The sequence below is a fragment of the Solea solea genome, chromosome 10, assembly GCF_958295425.1.
Source record: "Solea solea chromosome 10, fSolSol10.1, whole genome shotgun sequence".
NCBI classification, from domain to species: Eukaryota; Metazoa; Chordata; class Actinopteri; order Pleuronectiformes; family Soleidae; genus Solea; species Solea solea.
Genome location: NC_081143.1, coordinates 24,208,939 through 24,224,850, shown reverse-complemented (window position 1 = coordinate 24,224,850; position 15,912 = coordinate 24,208,939). Strand labels below are relative to the sequence as shown.

General features: G+C 40.0%; 1 protein-coding gene across 1 annotated transcript; it reads right to left on the bottom strand.

Annotated features, from left to right (window-relative positions):
• Positions 1 to 311: 311 nt before the first annotated feature.
• On the bottom strand, positions 312 to 15,452 carry LOC131466765 (zinc finger protein 208-like). The gene is made up of 17 exons (XM_058640202.1): positions 15,260 to 15,452; positions 13,412 to 14,123; positions 11,676 to 12,128; positions 9,933 to 9,983; positions 8,571 to 9,260; positions 7,122 to 7,183; positions 6,900 to 7,037; positions 6,317 to 6,494; positions 5,954 to 6,208; positions 5,068 to 5,662; positions 4,249 to 4,304; positions 3,145 to 3,834; positions 2,157 to 2,218; positions 1,948 to 2,061; positions 1,575 to 1,737; positions 1,170 to 1,442; positions 312 to 1,054 (listed from the first exon to the last, which is right to left on the bottom strand). The coding sequence occupies exons 1-17, from the start codon at positions 15,266 to 15,268 to the stop codon at positions 456 to 458; spliced, it is 5,100 nt and encodes a 1,699-aa protein (XP_058496185.1). The 5' UTR covers positions 15,269 to 15,452; the 3' UTR covers positions 312 to 455.
• Positions 15,453 to 15,912: the final 460 nt, after the last annotated feature.

Below are 15,912 nucleotides of genomic sequence, written 5' to 3'. Positions count from 1 at the left end.
GTTTTATTTTATGAAGGGAACAGACATTAACAACAAAAACATATATCATTTAATAAAGATTGCAATTGCTATACATGCAGCCCTTCAATACAGTTACTCTGTAAATCCTTGAATCCTTGAATGATGTTTATAATTGATGGTCATAGTTTATTACCCTTTTCTAACGAATAATCTAATTTAAGAAACTAAAATAAAAGCTATGATAATTTATCATGTGGATCGTGAAAACGGCACTAAAAATTAATTACACAAAGAAATACGCAGAAGCAAATGATTCATAAAATAATGATTTATTTTCTTAGAGTAGTGTACATGATAGACTGTAATATAATATGAGTATATGGTCTGTCATACCATGTTTTTAGCCAGTTACATCAGTAACTTGTGAACAATTTTTAATGTAATACCTATTTCTACTCAGATTGCTGACATTATTGATTATTTATCACAATCGGCTACTGTTTTGGTCTCCCTAGAGGTTTACTTGGCGGTTTTGGCTTCTTGTTGTGAACCTTCAGGTGCTTTTGATAACCTTGCGAGTAATAGAAACACTTGCCACATTTCTCGCAGGTGTAGGGGTTTTCTCCCGTGTGAACTCGCAGGTGAACCTTCAGGGTAAATGCTTTGGAGTAGCTTTTACCACATATGGAGCAGAGGTGAGGTCGCTCTCCTGTGTGAGTTTTCAGGTGCACCTTGAGGTGGGAGGATTGTGAAAATGCCTTCCCACACTGATCACAGTGGAAATTCCTCTCTCCGGTATGTGTTAGCTCGTGTTTTTTCAGTGCATTTCCTGTGATGAAGCTCTTTCCACACTCTGAGCAGGTATATGGTGACTTTCCAGAGTGAATGCGCTGATGTATTTTAAAATAATACTCATTTTTGAATGTCTTGTCACACTCGAGACACGCGTAAGGCTTTTTGTGGCTCTCTTTGTGTTCGTCTAGCTGTTCTTTCTGTGGGAAGTCCATTCCACACTCTCCACACACATGAACAGTCACAGGAGGTTCTTCAGGGGAACGTGTATCTCGAAGTAATGTCCAGTTTGGTCGCTCTCCTGTGAGAAAAACACAAACACATTGTTAATGTACAATAACACCAGCATGACTCGCAAGAGCCTAATTTACAAGCCCCATAATTCACTTTCTGTGCAACTTTTTGTTGCCTCTTACCTCTGTGAACTTTCATGTGTGTTTTCAGGTTTCCACTCTGGGTGAATCCTCTTCCACATATGAAGCACTTGTATGGCCTTTTCCCCGTGTGAATCACAAGGTGTCGTCGCAGACCAGTGTTGACGGAGAAGACTCTTCCACAGGTCGGACATTCATACTTCTTCTTTGGTCTGCTCAGTGCCTGGTTTGGTTTTGCCTCCACAGACAGCTTTGTCTGCGGCTGTTTATGGGAGCTTTCTTGATCCTCAGATTTGGGCATTCTTTTAGGTTCTTCTAAAGAAAGAAAGGAATAAGATAGTGAAAATATGACATAGCAACAAGTCTGATTTTATGGTTCCATTCAGACAACTTGAAAATGACCTTTAGATATATCTCATCCAATAAATGTAAATCAGTGTAACTCACCTTTACGTATGAGGCCAGGGACCCGGCCCTGTGTTCCAGGTGTCTCTTTTTCATGTCGAGTGACTCGTGAGATCCTCTTCCTCTTTGATCTGACGCTGATATTCGATGGTGGTGGTGAAGAAGACGTCCCAGACTGCTCTGCTGGACAGCTCTCCTCCAGATCCTGTGATCACGAGACGTTTGAAATGATTATCATGTTTCTGAGTTGTTGAGCTAACACTAAAAAGAGAAACCCCATTTAGGACATTGAAAATGCAATTATGTGCCATTATTATTATTATTATTTTTTTTTTTTTTTTTAATAGGAGATTAAATATGTATGGCATTTAATATACAGTATATATAGATATATAGACGATTTAGCATCACTTACTGCCGTGCCCCTGAAGAGGGCACTGTAACCAGCTGCTGTCCGCCTCTCAGAGGCATTTGGGTCTTGGTCCCACAAACTCAGTGATGTATGATGACCAACATTCCATGTGGATTTCTGGAAAACACACAGCAACAACAAATGTCATTTCTGTGAACAGACAGACAGACAGTGAGCTCATTTTAACGATAACAGGACGCAGTTTGTCTGACCTGCTTGTCGTCCTCTACCATGGCATTGTCTTGGTCCTTGAGCTGATGATGGCGCCTGTTTTCTGCAGCAACAAACAAATAAATAAGTATTCATCATATTGTAACCACTAGTGCACATACAGAACAACAAGGTTTATATTTTTTAATAGTTTAAAAGAGTATGTGAGTTTTGAAGCATTTTATTTCTTGTGTTTCCACTGAAAACTTACATAGATTATCACTAGTAAACATTAAAATAATGTTCACACTGAACGGCGTCCACTTTCCACTCCCAAAGAGACATTTTTAAATTATATTTAACTATTCTGCTTTGAAAGCTGAACATACGGGTACATTTAACAGACTCAACATGTCCTGAATTATCCAGTAACTTGTGAGATTAATTTATCCCACATGGTAAATAAGAAACCACAAGAAAATCAGTCATCAGTGAGAAGACGACTGTGTGTAATTATGAAGGTGTGTCAATATGTTGAACCCCAAGAAATATTTGCAGCATTAACATAATCCTGTGTATTGCAATTTCCAGTTCAGAAAAATCTGGTTTTGACCGGAACTACATGAATATAATCTGTAAAATCCAAATGTGCTTGTTTAGAGAATTTAAAGGATCTACATGTAAGACGTATGTAAGAGGGAGTCATGGTTACTCTACACCAGAGGTGTCAAACTCACGACCAGTGGGCCCCAATCAATTTTACTCTACTTAATATCAAGTTATAATTAGTTATTCCTGTATTTCTTTTTATCTACAGGCTCTCTAATGGCAAATATATTAAGATCTTTTAGACTTACGCAGGTGCAGATTTTCTGTTCAGTGACTAAAATCTGTTTTTCCCTCTGGCAGCCATGATATCAGTGACAGTGAGTGTCCAGGTCCCAAACACGTCCGTGGAAATGGTGGTGCAGTGTGGCAGTGAACTTAACAAGGTTATGTATCCATACCTTATTAAAAACCCTTCACTAGCCCTTTCATCAACACACTTACCCTGGTCAGGAGGCTTCCAGGTGGGGTCCTCTCCATCTGAATCAGACAGAGGGCTTTGCGAGATCTTCTGGGGCCTGTTTGACCTTTTGGGTCTGCCGAGCTGCAGAGCAGGTCTCGTGGGTTTGGCATTATGACTTTGCTTATGTGTGCTGAAGCCCTGCCTGTAGTAGAAAGTCTTCCCACACTCCTCACACTGGTAAGGTTTCTCTCCTGAGTGAACTCTGAGGTGCACTTTGAAATCTTCAGCCCGGGCGTAGCATTTACCACAGAGAAAGCACAGATGGGGCTTTTCTCCAGAATGCATCGCATAATGAGCTCTCAGAGTAAGTCTCCTTTTGAACCTTTTACCACATATAATGCACTGGAATGGTTTCTCTTCTGTGTGATCCTGCTTGTGGTTCTCTAGTTCTTTTAAGGTCTGGAAACCTTTATCACACTGGGGACACTGGTGCTGCTTCCAACCCTTGTGTGCAGCTTCATGTTCTTTCAATTTCTGGATGTGCACAAACATGTTGTCACACTGTGTGCAGGAAAATGACTTGTTTGATTTGTGGACTTGCTTCAAGTGTTGCTCTAATTGTTGTTTGTCAGGAAAGCGTGTCCAACACAAATGGCAGAGGTGGATTTCCATTGATAACTCTTCAGGTTGAGGGGAGCTGTTGTATGATTCTACCGTCTTGTTAAATTTCCCTGATAAAAGAAACAAAAGAAAAGGTAATACATACTTAAAATTGCAAATATCAATGTTTCTATATTAACAATGGAACAAACTACTGTGTGAAAAGTGCTGTTTGTCCAAATTTCCATGAACTTTGTATGAACTTTGTCAAGGGGTAGGGCACCAAATCAAAGACAGTTAACAACTGGATATTCTGAACATAGCAAAGCAGTTGTAAAGGAGGAGACAAACCTCTTCATCTTGAATGGAAAACGTCTGTCACACCAAATGTGAAGGTACACAGTCGAGGTTTTATTAAAACCTTATCTTGGGACAAAGTCATCAAACGAAGCCCTAAAAAGATACGCACGCAAAACGCGTGGAAGAAGCCAGAGGCGCTTAAAGGGACGCGCACCTGTCGCGTTCGTCGTTGCTAAGCAACCAACATCTGGGAGCTGCTGAGATGACTACAGGCCTCATTGGATATAATTGGCACGTTAAACTAAGAAAAACGTCAAAAACAAACACAATCAATTCGAAATTAGCAAACACCTAGCCGTCCTCGCGCTATAGTAACAGACAAACCTTGAACAACCGCTAACTTAGCTAGCTAACAGACGAGCGACATGTTGACCAACCTCAGAATAATATGTTCTCCCTTTCAGGTAAAAATGAGTCGCCCGACACTTTACTGACAAGACATGGGAAAGTTTCTACCTCACAGTGTTCTCAAACTGCTCTAATGTGAGGTTGTCCACCGACTTGATTTAGCTGATAGCTATACAGTTACACAACTTCCGGTTGTCTTGTTTCACCAAAATAAAACTTTTTTGTGCCAGGCCAAAAGACCAAAAAGCACCTATACTTTAATGTCTTACGAAGAAATAAAGAAAGAAAGAAAGAAAGAAAGAAAGAGCTCTGATCACACATGCATTTAATGACAACCGGATAGATCTTGAAAATTATATTTATTTATGTTTTGTGATGTGTGGAGTCACATTATTAGTTATTATAAAGAAACCATTTGGTTAAAATGAACACAGAAACAAATGACTCACAATATAATGATTTATTTGCTTTAACTGTATAATTTGACAGGTAGCATACACCACAGACTGTAGTAATATATGAGTAATACCATGTTTTAACCAGTAACATCACTAATGTGAAGTTTTCTAAAGTATAACCTGTAATACTTGTTTACTTTTCCCATGTATGTCCACTCAGATTACTGACATTGTTTATTATTTGCCACAATCCGCTACTGTTTTGGTCTCCCTAGAGGTTTACTTGGCGGTTTTGGCTTCTTGTTGTGAACCTTCAGGTGCTGCTGATAACCTTGAGTGTAATAGAAACGCTTGCCACATTTCTCGCAGGTGTAGGGGTTTTCTCCCGTGTGAACTCGCAGGTGAACCTTCAGGGTAAATGCTCGGGAGTAGCTTTTACCACAGATGGAGCAGAGGTGAGGTCGCTCTCCTGTGTGAGTTTTCAGGTGCACCTTGAGGTGGGAGGATTGTGAAAATGCCTTCCCACACTGATTACAGTGGAAATTCCTCTCTCCGGTGTGCGTTAGCTCGTGTTTTTTCAGTGCATTTCCCGTGACGAAGCTCTTTCCGCACTCTGAACAGATATATGGTGAATCCCCAGAGTGAATGCGCTGATGTATTTTAAAATAATATTCGCTTTTGAATGTCTTGTCGCACTCGAGACACGCGTAAGGCTTTTTGTGGCTCTCTTTGTGTTCGTCCAGCTGTTCTTTCTGTGGGAAGTCCATTCCACACTCTCCACACACATGCACAGTCACAGGGGGTTCATCAGGGGGACGCGTCTCTTGAAGTAATGTCCAGTTTGGCAGCTCTCCTGTGAGAAAACAAAAAAACATTCACAGTCATTTGCTGTTCTGCACTGCTAAGACACAATCACATCAATTATTTATGAGCTATTACAGCCACATATTTCACTTTCTGTGCAACTTTCTACAGAGACTACAACCAGACTAAAAGTGTTACTACGAGGGGAAATGAATGCTGCCATTCAGTTGTGTTGTTCAGTTTCCTACTTCCTGTAAGACAATCAATAAAATCCCAATACGTGTCAAAGAAGGAAAAATATTTCACTGAAAACCAAATGAATACATGCATATGTAATTACCTTTGTGGACTTTCATGTGTGTTTTCAGGTTTCCACTCTGGGTGAATCCCCTTCCACATATGAAGCACTTGTACGGTCTTTTCCCCGTGTGAATCACAAGGTGGCGTCGCAGACCAGTGTTGACAGAGAAGACTCTTCCACAGGTCGGACACTCGTACTTCTTCTTCGGTCTGCTAGGTGCCACAGACAGCTTTGTCTGAGGCTGTTTCAGGGAGGTCTCTTCATCCTCAGATTTGGGTGTTATTTGAGTTTTTTCTATGAGAAAAAAAAACAAGCTTGTGAAAATGTGACAAGTCTAGTCTTGTGTTTCCATTCAAGCGTTAGATTTATCTGGTGCATTAAATGTAAATCAGTGTAACTCACCTTCACGTATGAGGCTGGGGACGTGGCCCTGTGCTTCAGGTGTCTCTTTTTTGACCTGTGCAGTCCTCTTCCTCTTCAATCTGATACTGACCTCTGATGGTGGCGGTGAAGAAGACGTGTCAGACTCAGTCCAGGAGCGCTGCTCTGCTGCACAGCTCTCCTCAAAGTGCTCCTGATCCTGTGATCATGAGAGGTTTGTAATGATTATCATCTTTCATGAGTTGTTGAGTGAATATTGAAAAGACTAACAAAAGATTTAAACGCAAACACATGGTTGCTTCCAGTATCCTGATCTGTGTGATGTTACTGCAAGAGGCATTTTGGTAAATTAAGAACAGAAAACACCAAGGCCTTGTGTTTTTGTTAGACTTGTAAGACTTTTTAAGGATTGGCAGGAATCCTGTATACTTTGATACTTTGAGTGAATTGATAAACACCGTGAGGCATCTAACTTGATTATGCACATGGTACAAAAGAGGTGCAGTGATTTACTACACCACCTATAGACAAAATTAATTTAAGAGAAGAATCTTGAGGTCATTGTTTGAAGGTGGCAAGACTGGATGTGATTTAGCGCACTTACTACCGTGTCCCTGAAGAGGGCACTGTAACCAACACTCTCTCCCTCCTCCTGGGCCTCCGCTGTCCCCACGTCAGAGGCATTTGGGTTTTGGTCCCACAAACTCATTGATTTATGATGACCAAATTTCCATGTGGATGTCTGGAAAACACAAAGTGTCCATGAATACAAAGGCCTGTGAACAGGCAGTTAACTTAAATGACGACAGGATGCAGCTTTTCTGACCTGGTTGTCGTCCTCTACAGTGGAATTGTCTTGGTCCTTGAGCTGATGATGACGCCTGTTTCCTGTAGAAACAAACTGTTCATATTAATTTTACTATAAGCATTAGTTCAGATACAGAACATAAGGACAAGCTATTTTTAATAGTTTAAAAGAGTATAGGGCCTTTGGAACATCTTATTTCTTGTGTTTTTTACTGTATTGCTTAAAATCTTTTACACACCCCGATTGTAACTAGTTAATTACTAATTAATGCATTGTCACAAAAAAGAAAAATGTCAGTCAGCTGTGGTGATGATGGATCAATCAAAGTGCCATCTGCTCCTCCCTCCCCCCATGCGTGTACCCCTCTTCATGCACTAATCGCACATGCTCAGATTCTTCCAACGTTTTAAAATGTGGAATAGATAGCATCTAGCATAACTGGAGGCAGTTGTAGCCATGTTATGGCAGAAAAGCTGCCAACATCAGGTGTTGGTTGCAAACGAAAGACAGTTTACTACTGCCAAGAAAAAGGCTGAAGAAGAGCGACCCAAGCCCAGAGTAAACATCAGTGCTGCGTTTTGAACGGTGGCCACAACTGAAAGCCCAGTAAGGGCTGCATAGTGATACCATGGTGGTTCTTTTTCTATTGGACCGGTAGGTCTAACTTTATATCTTTGTGATCTTTTGAGAGTATTTGTTGTTTTTTCGGCATCACGTATCCAAAAAAGTCAAAGTACGGAAAGTTACGAATGCTGCGCAGTGCTTGTGAATCCGTGTGAAACCAACACTCTTCATGAACAAACATTGTGTGATCCTGTGCTCCGAAGGCGTAGTTTCGGAGGGAAGTTAGAAGAAAAGGGACTTTGAATTCAAAACGTAGCCTGCTCAAACTGTTTTTCCAGGATCTCCCACCCTACCATTTATTTGTCGTTTGTTCGTTCGTTTGTCCACAAACAGATGTAGAACACAATCTCCTCAAACAGAACTCACAGATCTTTTTTACAGTCAATTATTTTACACAAGTTTTATTTTTTAATCAGAGATAAAAATAATAAATTCACAATTTTCTGTTGCTCAGTACACAAATAGAGATGTTTCAATACAGTGGGAGTCACCGTATTGTATTGTATTTGGTCAATCCCAACAATTTTTACACTGAGGTTACAAAATAGCACATTTGAAATTACTGATGAAGGTAGCGATGGATAGACAACTTTGAAGCAGTTCAGAAAGCCGTTCTCCAGGTAGGAAAGGGTGTCTAATGGCAAGGAAAAGCATCATACATGTTCTTATTATGATATGATATTGTAGACTTAAGCAGGTGTAGATTTTATCGGATGAACCCAAAAGGGGGGCGTGGAAATGGTATGGCAGTGCATTTAGCTAGGTCAGTGATGATAATGTATCCATACCTCATACAAGCACATTTCAAATAACCTTCACTAGCCCTTTCATCAACACACTTACCCTGGTCAGGAGGCTTCCAGGTGGGGTCCTCTCCATCTGAATCAGACAGAGGGCTTTGCGAGATCTTCTGGGGCCTGTTTGACTTTCTGGGTCTGCCGAGCTGCAGAGCAGGTCTCGTGGGTTTGGCATTATGACTTTGCTTATGTGTGCTGAAGCCCTGCCTGTAGTAGAAACTCTTCCCACACTCCTCACACTGGTAAGGTTTCTCTCCTGAGTGAACTCTGAGGTGCACTTTGAAATCTTCAGCCCGGGCGTAGCATTTACCACAGAGAAAGCACAGATGGGGCTTTTCTCCAGAATGCATCGCATAATGAGCTCTCAGAGTAGGTCTCCGTTTGAACCTTTTACCACATATAATGCACTGGAATGGTTTCTCTTCTGTGTGATCCTGCTTGTGGTTCTCTAGTTCCTTTAAGGTCTGGAAACCTTCATCACACTGGGGACACTGGTGCGGCTTCAAACCCTCGTGTGCAGCCTCATGTTCTTTCCATTTCTGGATGTGCACAAACGTCTTGTCACACTGTGTGCAGGAAAAAGGCTTCATTGATTTGTGGACTTGTTTTAAATGTTCCTCTAAATGCTGTTCATCTGAAAATTGAGTCCAACACAAATGGCATAAGTAGATTTCCATCGATGACTCTTCAGGTTGAGGGGAACTGTTCTGTGACTCTAGCATCTTGTTAAATTCCCCTATTAAAAGAAAAGAAAATCAAAGTTAATCAATAGGTAAAACTGCAAATATCAATATTTTTATATTAACAATGGTACAAACTGCTGTTTGGAAAGTGCTAAGGGTGTGATCTTTGTCCAATTTTCCATGAAATATATTTAGGTTTGGGACACTTTTACTAATTAAGATTTTACACATTTTTCTCTCTTTCAACACATTTCACAGAAAAAAGATCAAAGTCTCACAAGGAAAAATATTTGAAATAAACACAACTTCCTTCACACCACTAAATCACCACCACCATTCACACCAATAACCCCAGGGTAAATTAAACAAATGTAGCTTGTGAACATAGCAGTGCAATTAATGCAGAGATGTTATGAAAGACACAAACCACTTCATCCTGAACGGAAAAGTTACAAACACCATAAAAGAGTTTCGGCTCTGATGAAGGTTTACAGTCGAGGTTCGTAAAACCATATTGCTTAGATTTGTCTTAATATCATGTATATATCAGGGTTTTTTTGAACAAGGTGCTTGAGGTTTGCACTCCTGTTGCATCCATAGTTACGAAGCACCCAAATCCTTTCAATTAACACATGAAACTACAAAAAAGAACCGAAATAAAGACATCGGATTTATTATTAGCCCCATTTCCCTCACAGCTGGATGTGTGGAAAAAAACCACTCACCATGTACAGGTATGTGTGCATCCTCTCCTTCTCCTGATTCAGGAGCTTCGTCTGGATGATGGGGGGGTTCAAAGCTTTTTCAAAAAAAGTGTGTTTGACTCAACAAAGACGTGCTTGACCTACATCTCTGGCCCAAGTATAAAAAGTCATGTAAAAAAGCATTCGCCGTATCCCGGAAAAGTTGATAATATCTCGATGCAACACGGAAGACGCGCCAAGAAAAACAGGCACATGTATTTGTATGTGCAAAACACGCTGCATGTAAACCACCCCTAAATGCAGTTTATATATGTGGAGGTGATCACTGAAAATGTGGGGCTGGGTGCCAAGATGAAGGTTGATACTTCGCCTTAAGATTATTTCCTGAAGCGAGAAGCTTTTTCTGAAACATGACACCAAATAAATGCTAATTGCTATTGGTGTAATAGTTTAAAAATGTTTGTCGTTAGCGTGAACAACTCTATAAAGTGATGTAGATGAATTCTTACACTCTAAATGAGAAAAAAAATAATGGAGTGTATGTAAATATAGACAGACGGATAGATAAATTGATAGATATTATGTAACATTTCTATATTGAAATATCAAAAGACAGACTGCTATGTACAGTACTTTGTATATCTCTTTAAAGCCATGGGAATCTTAATCTTTACATCCCTAAATATAATCTCTAAATATTCCTCTTTACGGTAACATACCTTTTCATTTTGTTCACCTTTTAATGACATCATTCACTTGACTGTCTCTGCTATAACTTCCAGGGCACACTCCTTATTGAATTCAATACAATGAAGTCAAGGCAATGTATGGTACTATCAGATAGCTAATGTGTTTTTCGTTTTTGATTGTGTGTATTTGTCACTAATGGATCACAACTTACTTAATGCTCTTTGCTGCATGTTCTGGTTCTGAAGCTCTCTCCATAAAGAACAAACACACAGGGGAACCAAACAAGACAACAATTCCCATGAGCCAACAATACATCCCAACAAAGGTCGTATATAAAGAGTGGACATAGTCTTCTAGTTTTTCTGGTAGGCCAAACAAGCAGGAAGTTAGAATATACTGAATAGCCACAAGGGGGCAACTCAGCTGGTTGCAAAAAGAACACTATATAAATGACAATATTTGAATGGTCTATGGAAAGTGGGTCTATGGGCTTTTACTTGAGGAGTTAATGGTTTCAAACCCTAGTTTCTGCTCTTCATCAATAGAACATGATGTCAATTTTGTAAACTATGTTCCCATTGAGCACCGACGCATGAGTGCACACCAGTGTGATTGACAGCTGATAGGTGCTTGCCTGCCGGTGCCGTCTGTGGATTTCAGGTTGCAAAACCTTATGATTGTCTTGACGCTTTAAAATAGGTGTTTTAAAGCGATTTGCCCTTATGGGTGACGTCACAACCCTTTTCACCACCAGGTGACATGTAATGGTAAGACAAAAGTTCCTCATTTGATAGTAACACATGAGGAACTCCTCTGATAAACCCCTCTCTTCAGTGGCCTTTTCATACTAAAGGAAGGATCATTATTCTTCATTTGTGTATTGAGCTTCCTCTTCTTGTAGAAACATGGCTTTGCAAGGTGGTGGCCTCCATAATGCAAGGCCCTTTTGTTAAGTACTCTATAAGCACATATTCTTTTTTATTTTAAAACGATTTTACACTTATTATAAATTTTCTGTACTTACTGGAGTATATAAGTACATATACTTTCCTAAATGTTAATCAGTGTTCTCACCTTTATGAACCTTCTGGTGCGTCTTCAGGTTTCCAATCTGTGTGAAACCTTTCCCACACAAAGTGCACCTGTATGGTCTCTTCCCTGAGTGAACAACCAGGTGCTTTTTCAGCGAGGCATTGGAAGGGAACTGCTTTCCACATGTTGAACCCACATATGTCTTTGGAGCTCTGTGCTCTTCTTCATATTTCACAGTCACTGTAGGCTGTGGATGGTATATCCTCTGGTGAACTGTCAAGCTTCGGTGGGTTCTATACGTCTGTCCACAGTGGCAGCACTTGTGAAATGGGTGTTTGCCATGTTTCTGTTTAAGATGGTGGTCTCTGGCGTTTGAGCTTTGGAACTCCTTGCTACATTCTGGGCACTTTAAGAGCTCCTTGGCCTCCGGGTCCTTCTGACGACTCCAGGGTGCTGTGTTCACAGAACGGTGAGTCCCAGGTTTGCTTTGTGAGGCTGTGTGCATGTCACCAGACAAACCAATATTAGGAGCAATAAAACACAAATAAACATTGAAACCATCAATAATCTTAGAGACAAATTAGAGGCAGAGAAATTGAGAAAATTAGCATTCAGTTTTATTCTCCTCAAATTTTTGTGACTTGAAATGTATATGTTGACAAAGAAATATGACACCATCTATATTTACTTTAACGTTGTACATGGTTCTCAAACTGTGGTACGCACGCTTCCTATGGTGGTATCAATATAAGGAAAATCATAAATACTGTTCTACTCTACATACCTGGGTGTTTGATCAGAGTGGAGCTGAGCAATTTTGACCGGAGTGCGTAGAAAATGAGGGCATATCCACACGGAAATGGCACATGTAATGTGCCGATATTTTTTTCTGTGCCATGCAATGTAAATTAATCTTTTTCTTTGCCGTTTTGAAAAGGTTTCCTGTCCACACGTCATCGTTTCAGGAAATGTTTTCATCCACACGGAACCCCACCCCCACCCCCAAGTTCTCAAAACGCTGTAGTACATATGGCAGGCCTCTAAATGGCGATGTAACGCTACACCAAAAAAGAAGACGACACATTACAGATATAATAACAGAAATGGACATAGAATGAATTAAGCCAGGGGAAAGAAAGGGAAATAAATGAAGAAAATTATCAAAGTTATCATAAAGAAAACAGACCAAATAACAGTGTTGACAAGCGACTTCACAGACTCCTGGCAACTTTGATTTTTTTCTTCAAAAAAGAGACGCTTCCGTGTGGACGAAACGCCAATATGATAAAAAGAAAACATGTGCTTATTCACCTATACCCATTTCTATGTGGACAGGTCCTGAAACATATAACAAAGAAATTAAATTAAATTATAAATATATTAAATAATAATAATAATTGGACGCACCTTATCTCTTGCTCCATCTTAATCTAATTTTGCTATACCAGTGTCTGTGAGCAAATGATCATATTGGGAATAAATCTGACTCCATTGCAGACTTTGCTCGGTCTATTTACGCCACTGTATTTTAACGTTGATGATAATGGTGTTACTTTGAGAGCTCAGGTGGTACTTGGTATAAAAAGTTTGAGAACCACCGGTCTACGTCATTACAGGGCCACTTTTCATACTTCTTCGTGTTTGTAATGCATGTTAAAAAATGTATTATCTTTCTTGGGACTAATAATTGCCTAATTTGCTGCAATTTTTCACCTCTGATTTCATCTTTCGGGCCAAGATTTTTATTTTTTTTTTCAAAAACAAAACTTTCAACCTACCAGAGTTGCCTGGATCCCACTCGCACTCTTCATCCGAGAGGCCCAAACTAACAACTGTCTCTGCTTGCTCTTGCTCCTTTGACATGACCATGGTATATTCAGCATGTGTTTTCAAATGAGACTTGACGTGTCTCATCAGAGAAAACTTCAAACCACACACAGGGCAGAAGAATGACTTCCCTCTAGTGTGGCTCCGCAGATGAATGACCAGAGTGGTTTGGCATGTAAACCGTTTCTGACAGTAGAAACATTTGTACGGTTTGACTCCTCTGTAATGTTTCCTTGTGTTTTGACATCGGTGATTTCGAGTTTTGAATAGTTTTTTGCAAATTTGACTGAAATGCTTTTTCTCGTCTCTAACAAACATCTGGGGTTTTCCTGCTGCAGTGGACTCCTCCTCGTCACCAGACCAAACTGTGACTTCTATCATGTCAACTGCAGACTCTCCAGTCTTTTTATCGTCAGAATCTCTTCTTAGTGAAACTATTTCACAATTAGTTTCAGTTGTGCTCTGATCTCTGTGCACAGGATTACGAGCAGAGTCCTTTCCACTCCTGCAAAGAGCAGCATTGTCATATTTTGGTTGGTTTTGATCAATGGAGGGGACATTCCTGGGAGGACTGTTGTGTTCATGAGCAGACTCATGTAATGGATCAGATGTGGTTCCACAGTAACAGGGGACAGCTCGACCCCAACATTTACAGGATGATCCCTGAACAAGACAGAAAAATAAAGTTCATTTATTTACATTTACTTACTCTTGAAAATAAAGAGCCCCAGACATGAAAAAAAACTGGCCACAGAATTGGTAAAACTTGCACACAACATTAATAATATTATAATAACATTCTCATAAATTACATGGAGAGCTACACAAGTAAAACGACGAGGGCTGAAGCTTCGGGATGGATAGAAACAGTGTGATTGAGTTTTATTTTAGGTTGGGAGCAAGTTACAAAGATATTCTCAAAAGCCTCACTTTGCAAGAAATCATTATTAGCGAGGTAATACTTGGACGCCAGTATAGATTTCATTGTTGACCAACTGCAAGGCTCTGGAAATGATCATGGTTACCAGCGGTGGATGTTTACAAATTGCAAAAACAAAAAGATATTTGTATCAGAAAATAAGATGTCAGGATCTTCCGCTCTGTACTGAACCCCCTCGGTTACCAAGTTCGCCAGACCAGACGTCTCAGCAGGATGTGTTATTTGGTTCACAAACCAAAGACTTATCAACAAATTAGTATTTCTTGCGCACATTTAACCTATTTCGTGGCCACAAATCTGTTTTTTTCCCATGTCATGTCTGGGTCTCTGTATGAATTGATAGACCTTAATGACAATAAAGGTATATCAATAAAGGCAGGTATATCAAATAAAGGCAGATATTAGGACATCGACTAAAACATTGATTCTGAATCATTAATATGAACTTTTCATTGTAGTTCCACGAATGCTCAAACTTGTCATGTCTTCATGCATGGTGTATTCAGGCTATCAACAAATAAGGTGTTTGTAACAGACAGTAATTATTTCAGTGGTATATGAAGCAGGGACGCACTCGTGCACGTGTCTCACACATCTTTCACCATGTTATTATCGTGTGACAGCATCAGCACGTCATGTAAATATGTCAACATGAATGCTACAGGGCAACATACCACCAAGTCTGGGCCAACGAGTGTCGTACAGTACAGAATCACCACTGCCATGTTAACACACCTGAGAAGCTTATCGCTGCTTCACGTACACATACAGGTACACATTTGACTGCTAAGTGGCTAACGCACAGAGCTAACATAAGCTAGCGCAGATTGTTTGATATTTGGTAATTCACACGACTCACCTCATTCATGGTGCATAAGATATCACGACGTTTGCTTCAGCTGACGTCGCCGCGTCCGTACATCCACGCAGTGTTTGTGTGTTTGCATGCAAACCGTTTATTTCAGGGTTTCGGGGGTTGTGGGCTGTGGTGACAGTTAGCATTGAGCGCTAACAACAGGAAGGGAGGAGACTAGAAGAAGCAGTGGAGCTAGCTTCAGGCAGGGTTGCCAGGTCGGACGTCAAAAATAGGCAAACAAAGCTAGTAACACCTGACGCATTAATCATCTGCTTGTACAACACTATGCTTCACTGACTGACTTACATTTTACTGTCCCTAATTTTTTTTGTTTAAAGTATATTATGCATGAACTGAGTCACTCTGATTGCAGTTTATATAACATTTATACTTCCCCTTTACAACTTTAAATATATATTTTTGCACATTAGATTGAGTTATATATATAAAAGACAAATGTATCTAGTTTTCATAACAAAAAGTGAAAAATAGCAAATTTTACACAGATTTATAACAGAAGAGCGGAGTAAAATATTTTGGAAGCCCTGAAGTAAAATATCCCATTGGCAAATGTCTAGATGAGCTCTTTCCCTTATCATTGCCATTTGATCCCAACTTTCAAAAATGACTACTAGTGTCTGTTGCAGTTACATATT

Excerpts from the sequence above, each read along its gene's own strand:
- LOC131466765 (XM_058640202.1), bottom strand. Across the intron at positions 6,209-6,316 it reads CCCCAGCCTCATACGTGAAG|AAAAAACTCAAATAACACCC; the intron begins GTGAGTTACACT and ends TTTTTCTCATAG. Across the intron at positions 3,835-4,248 it reads CATCTCAGCAGCTCCCAGAT|GGAAATTTAACAAGACGGTA; the intron begins GTTGGTTGCTTA and ends TTCTTTTATCAG.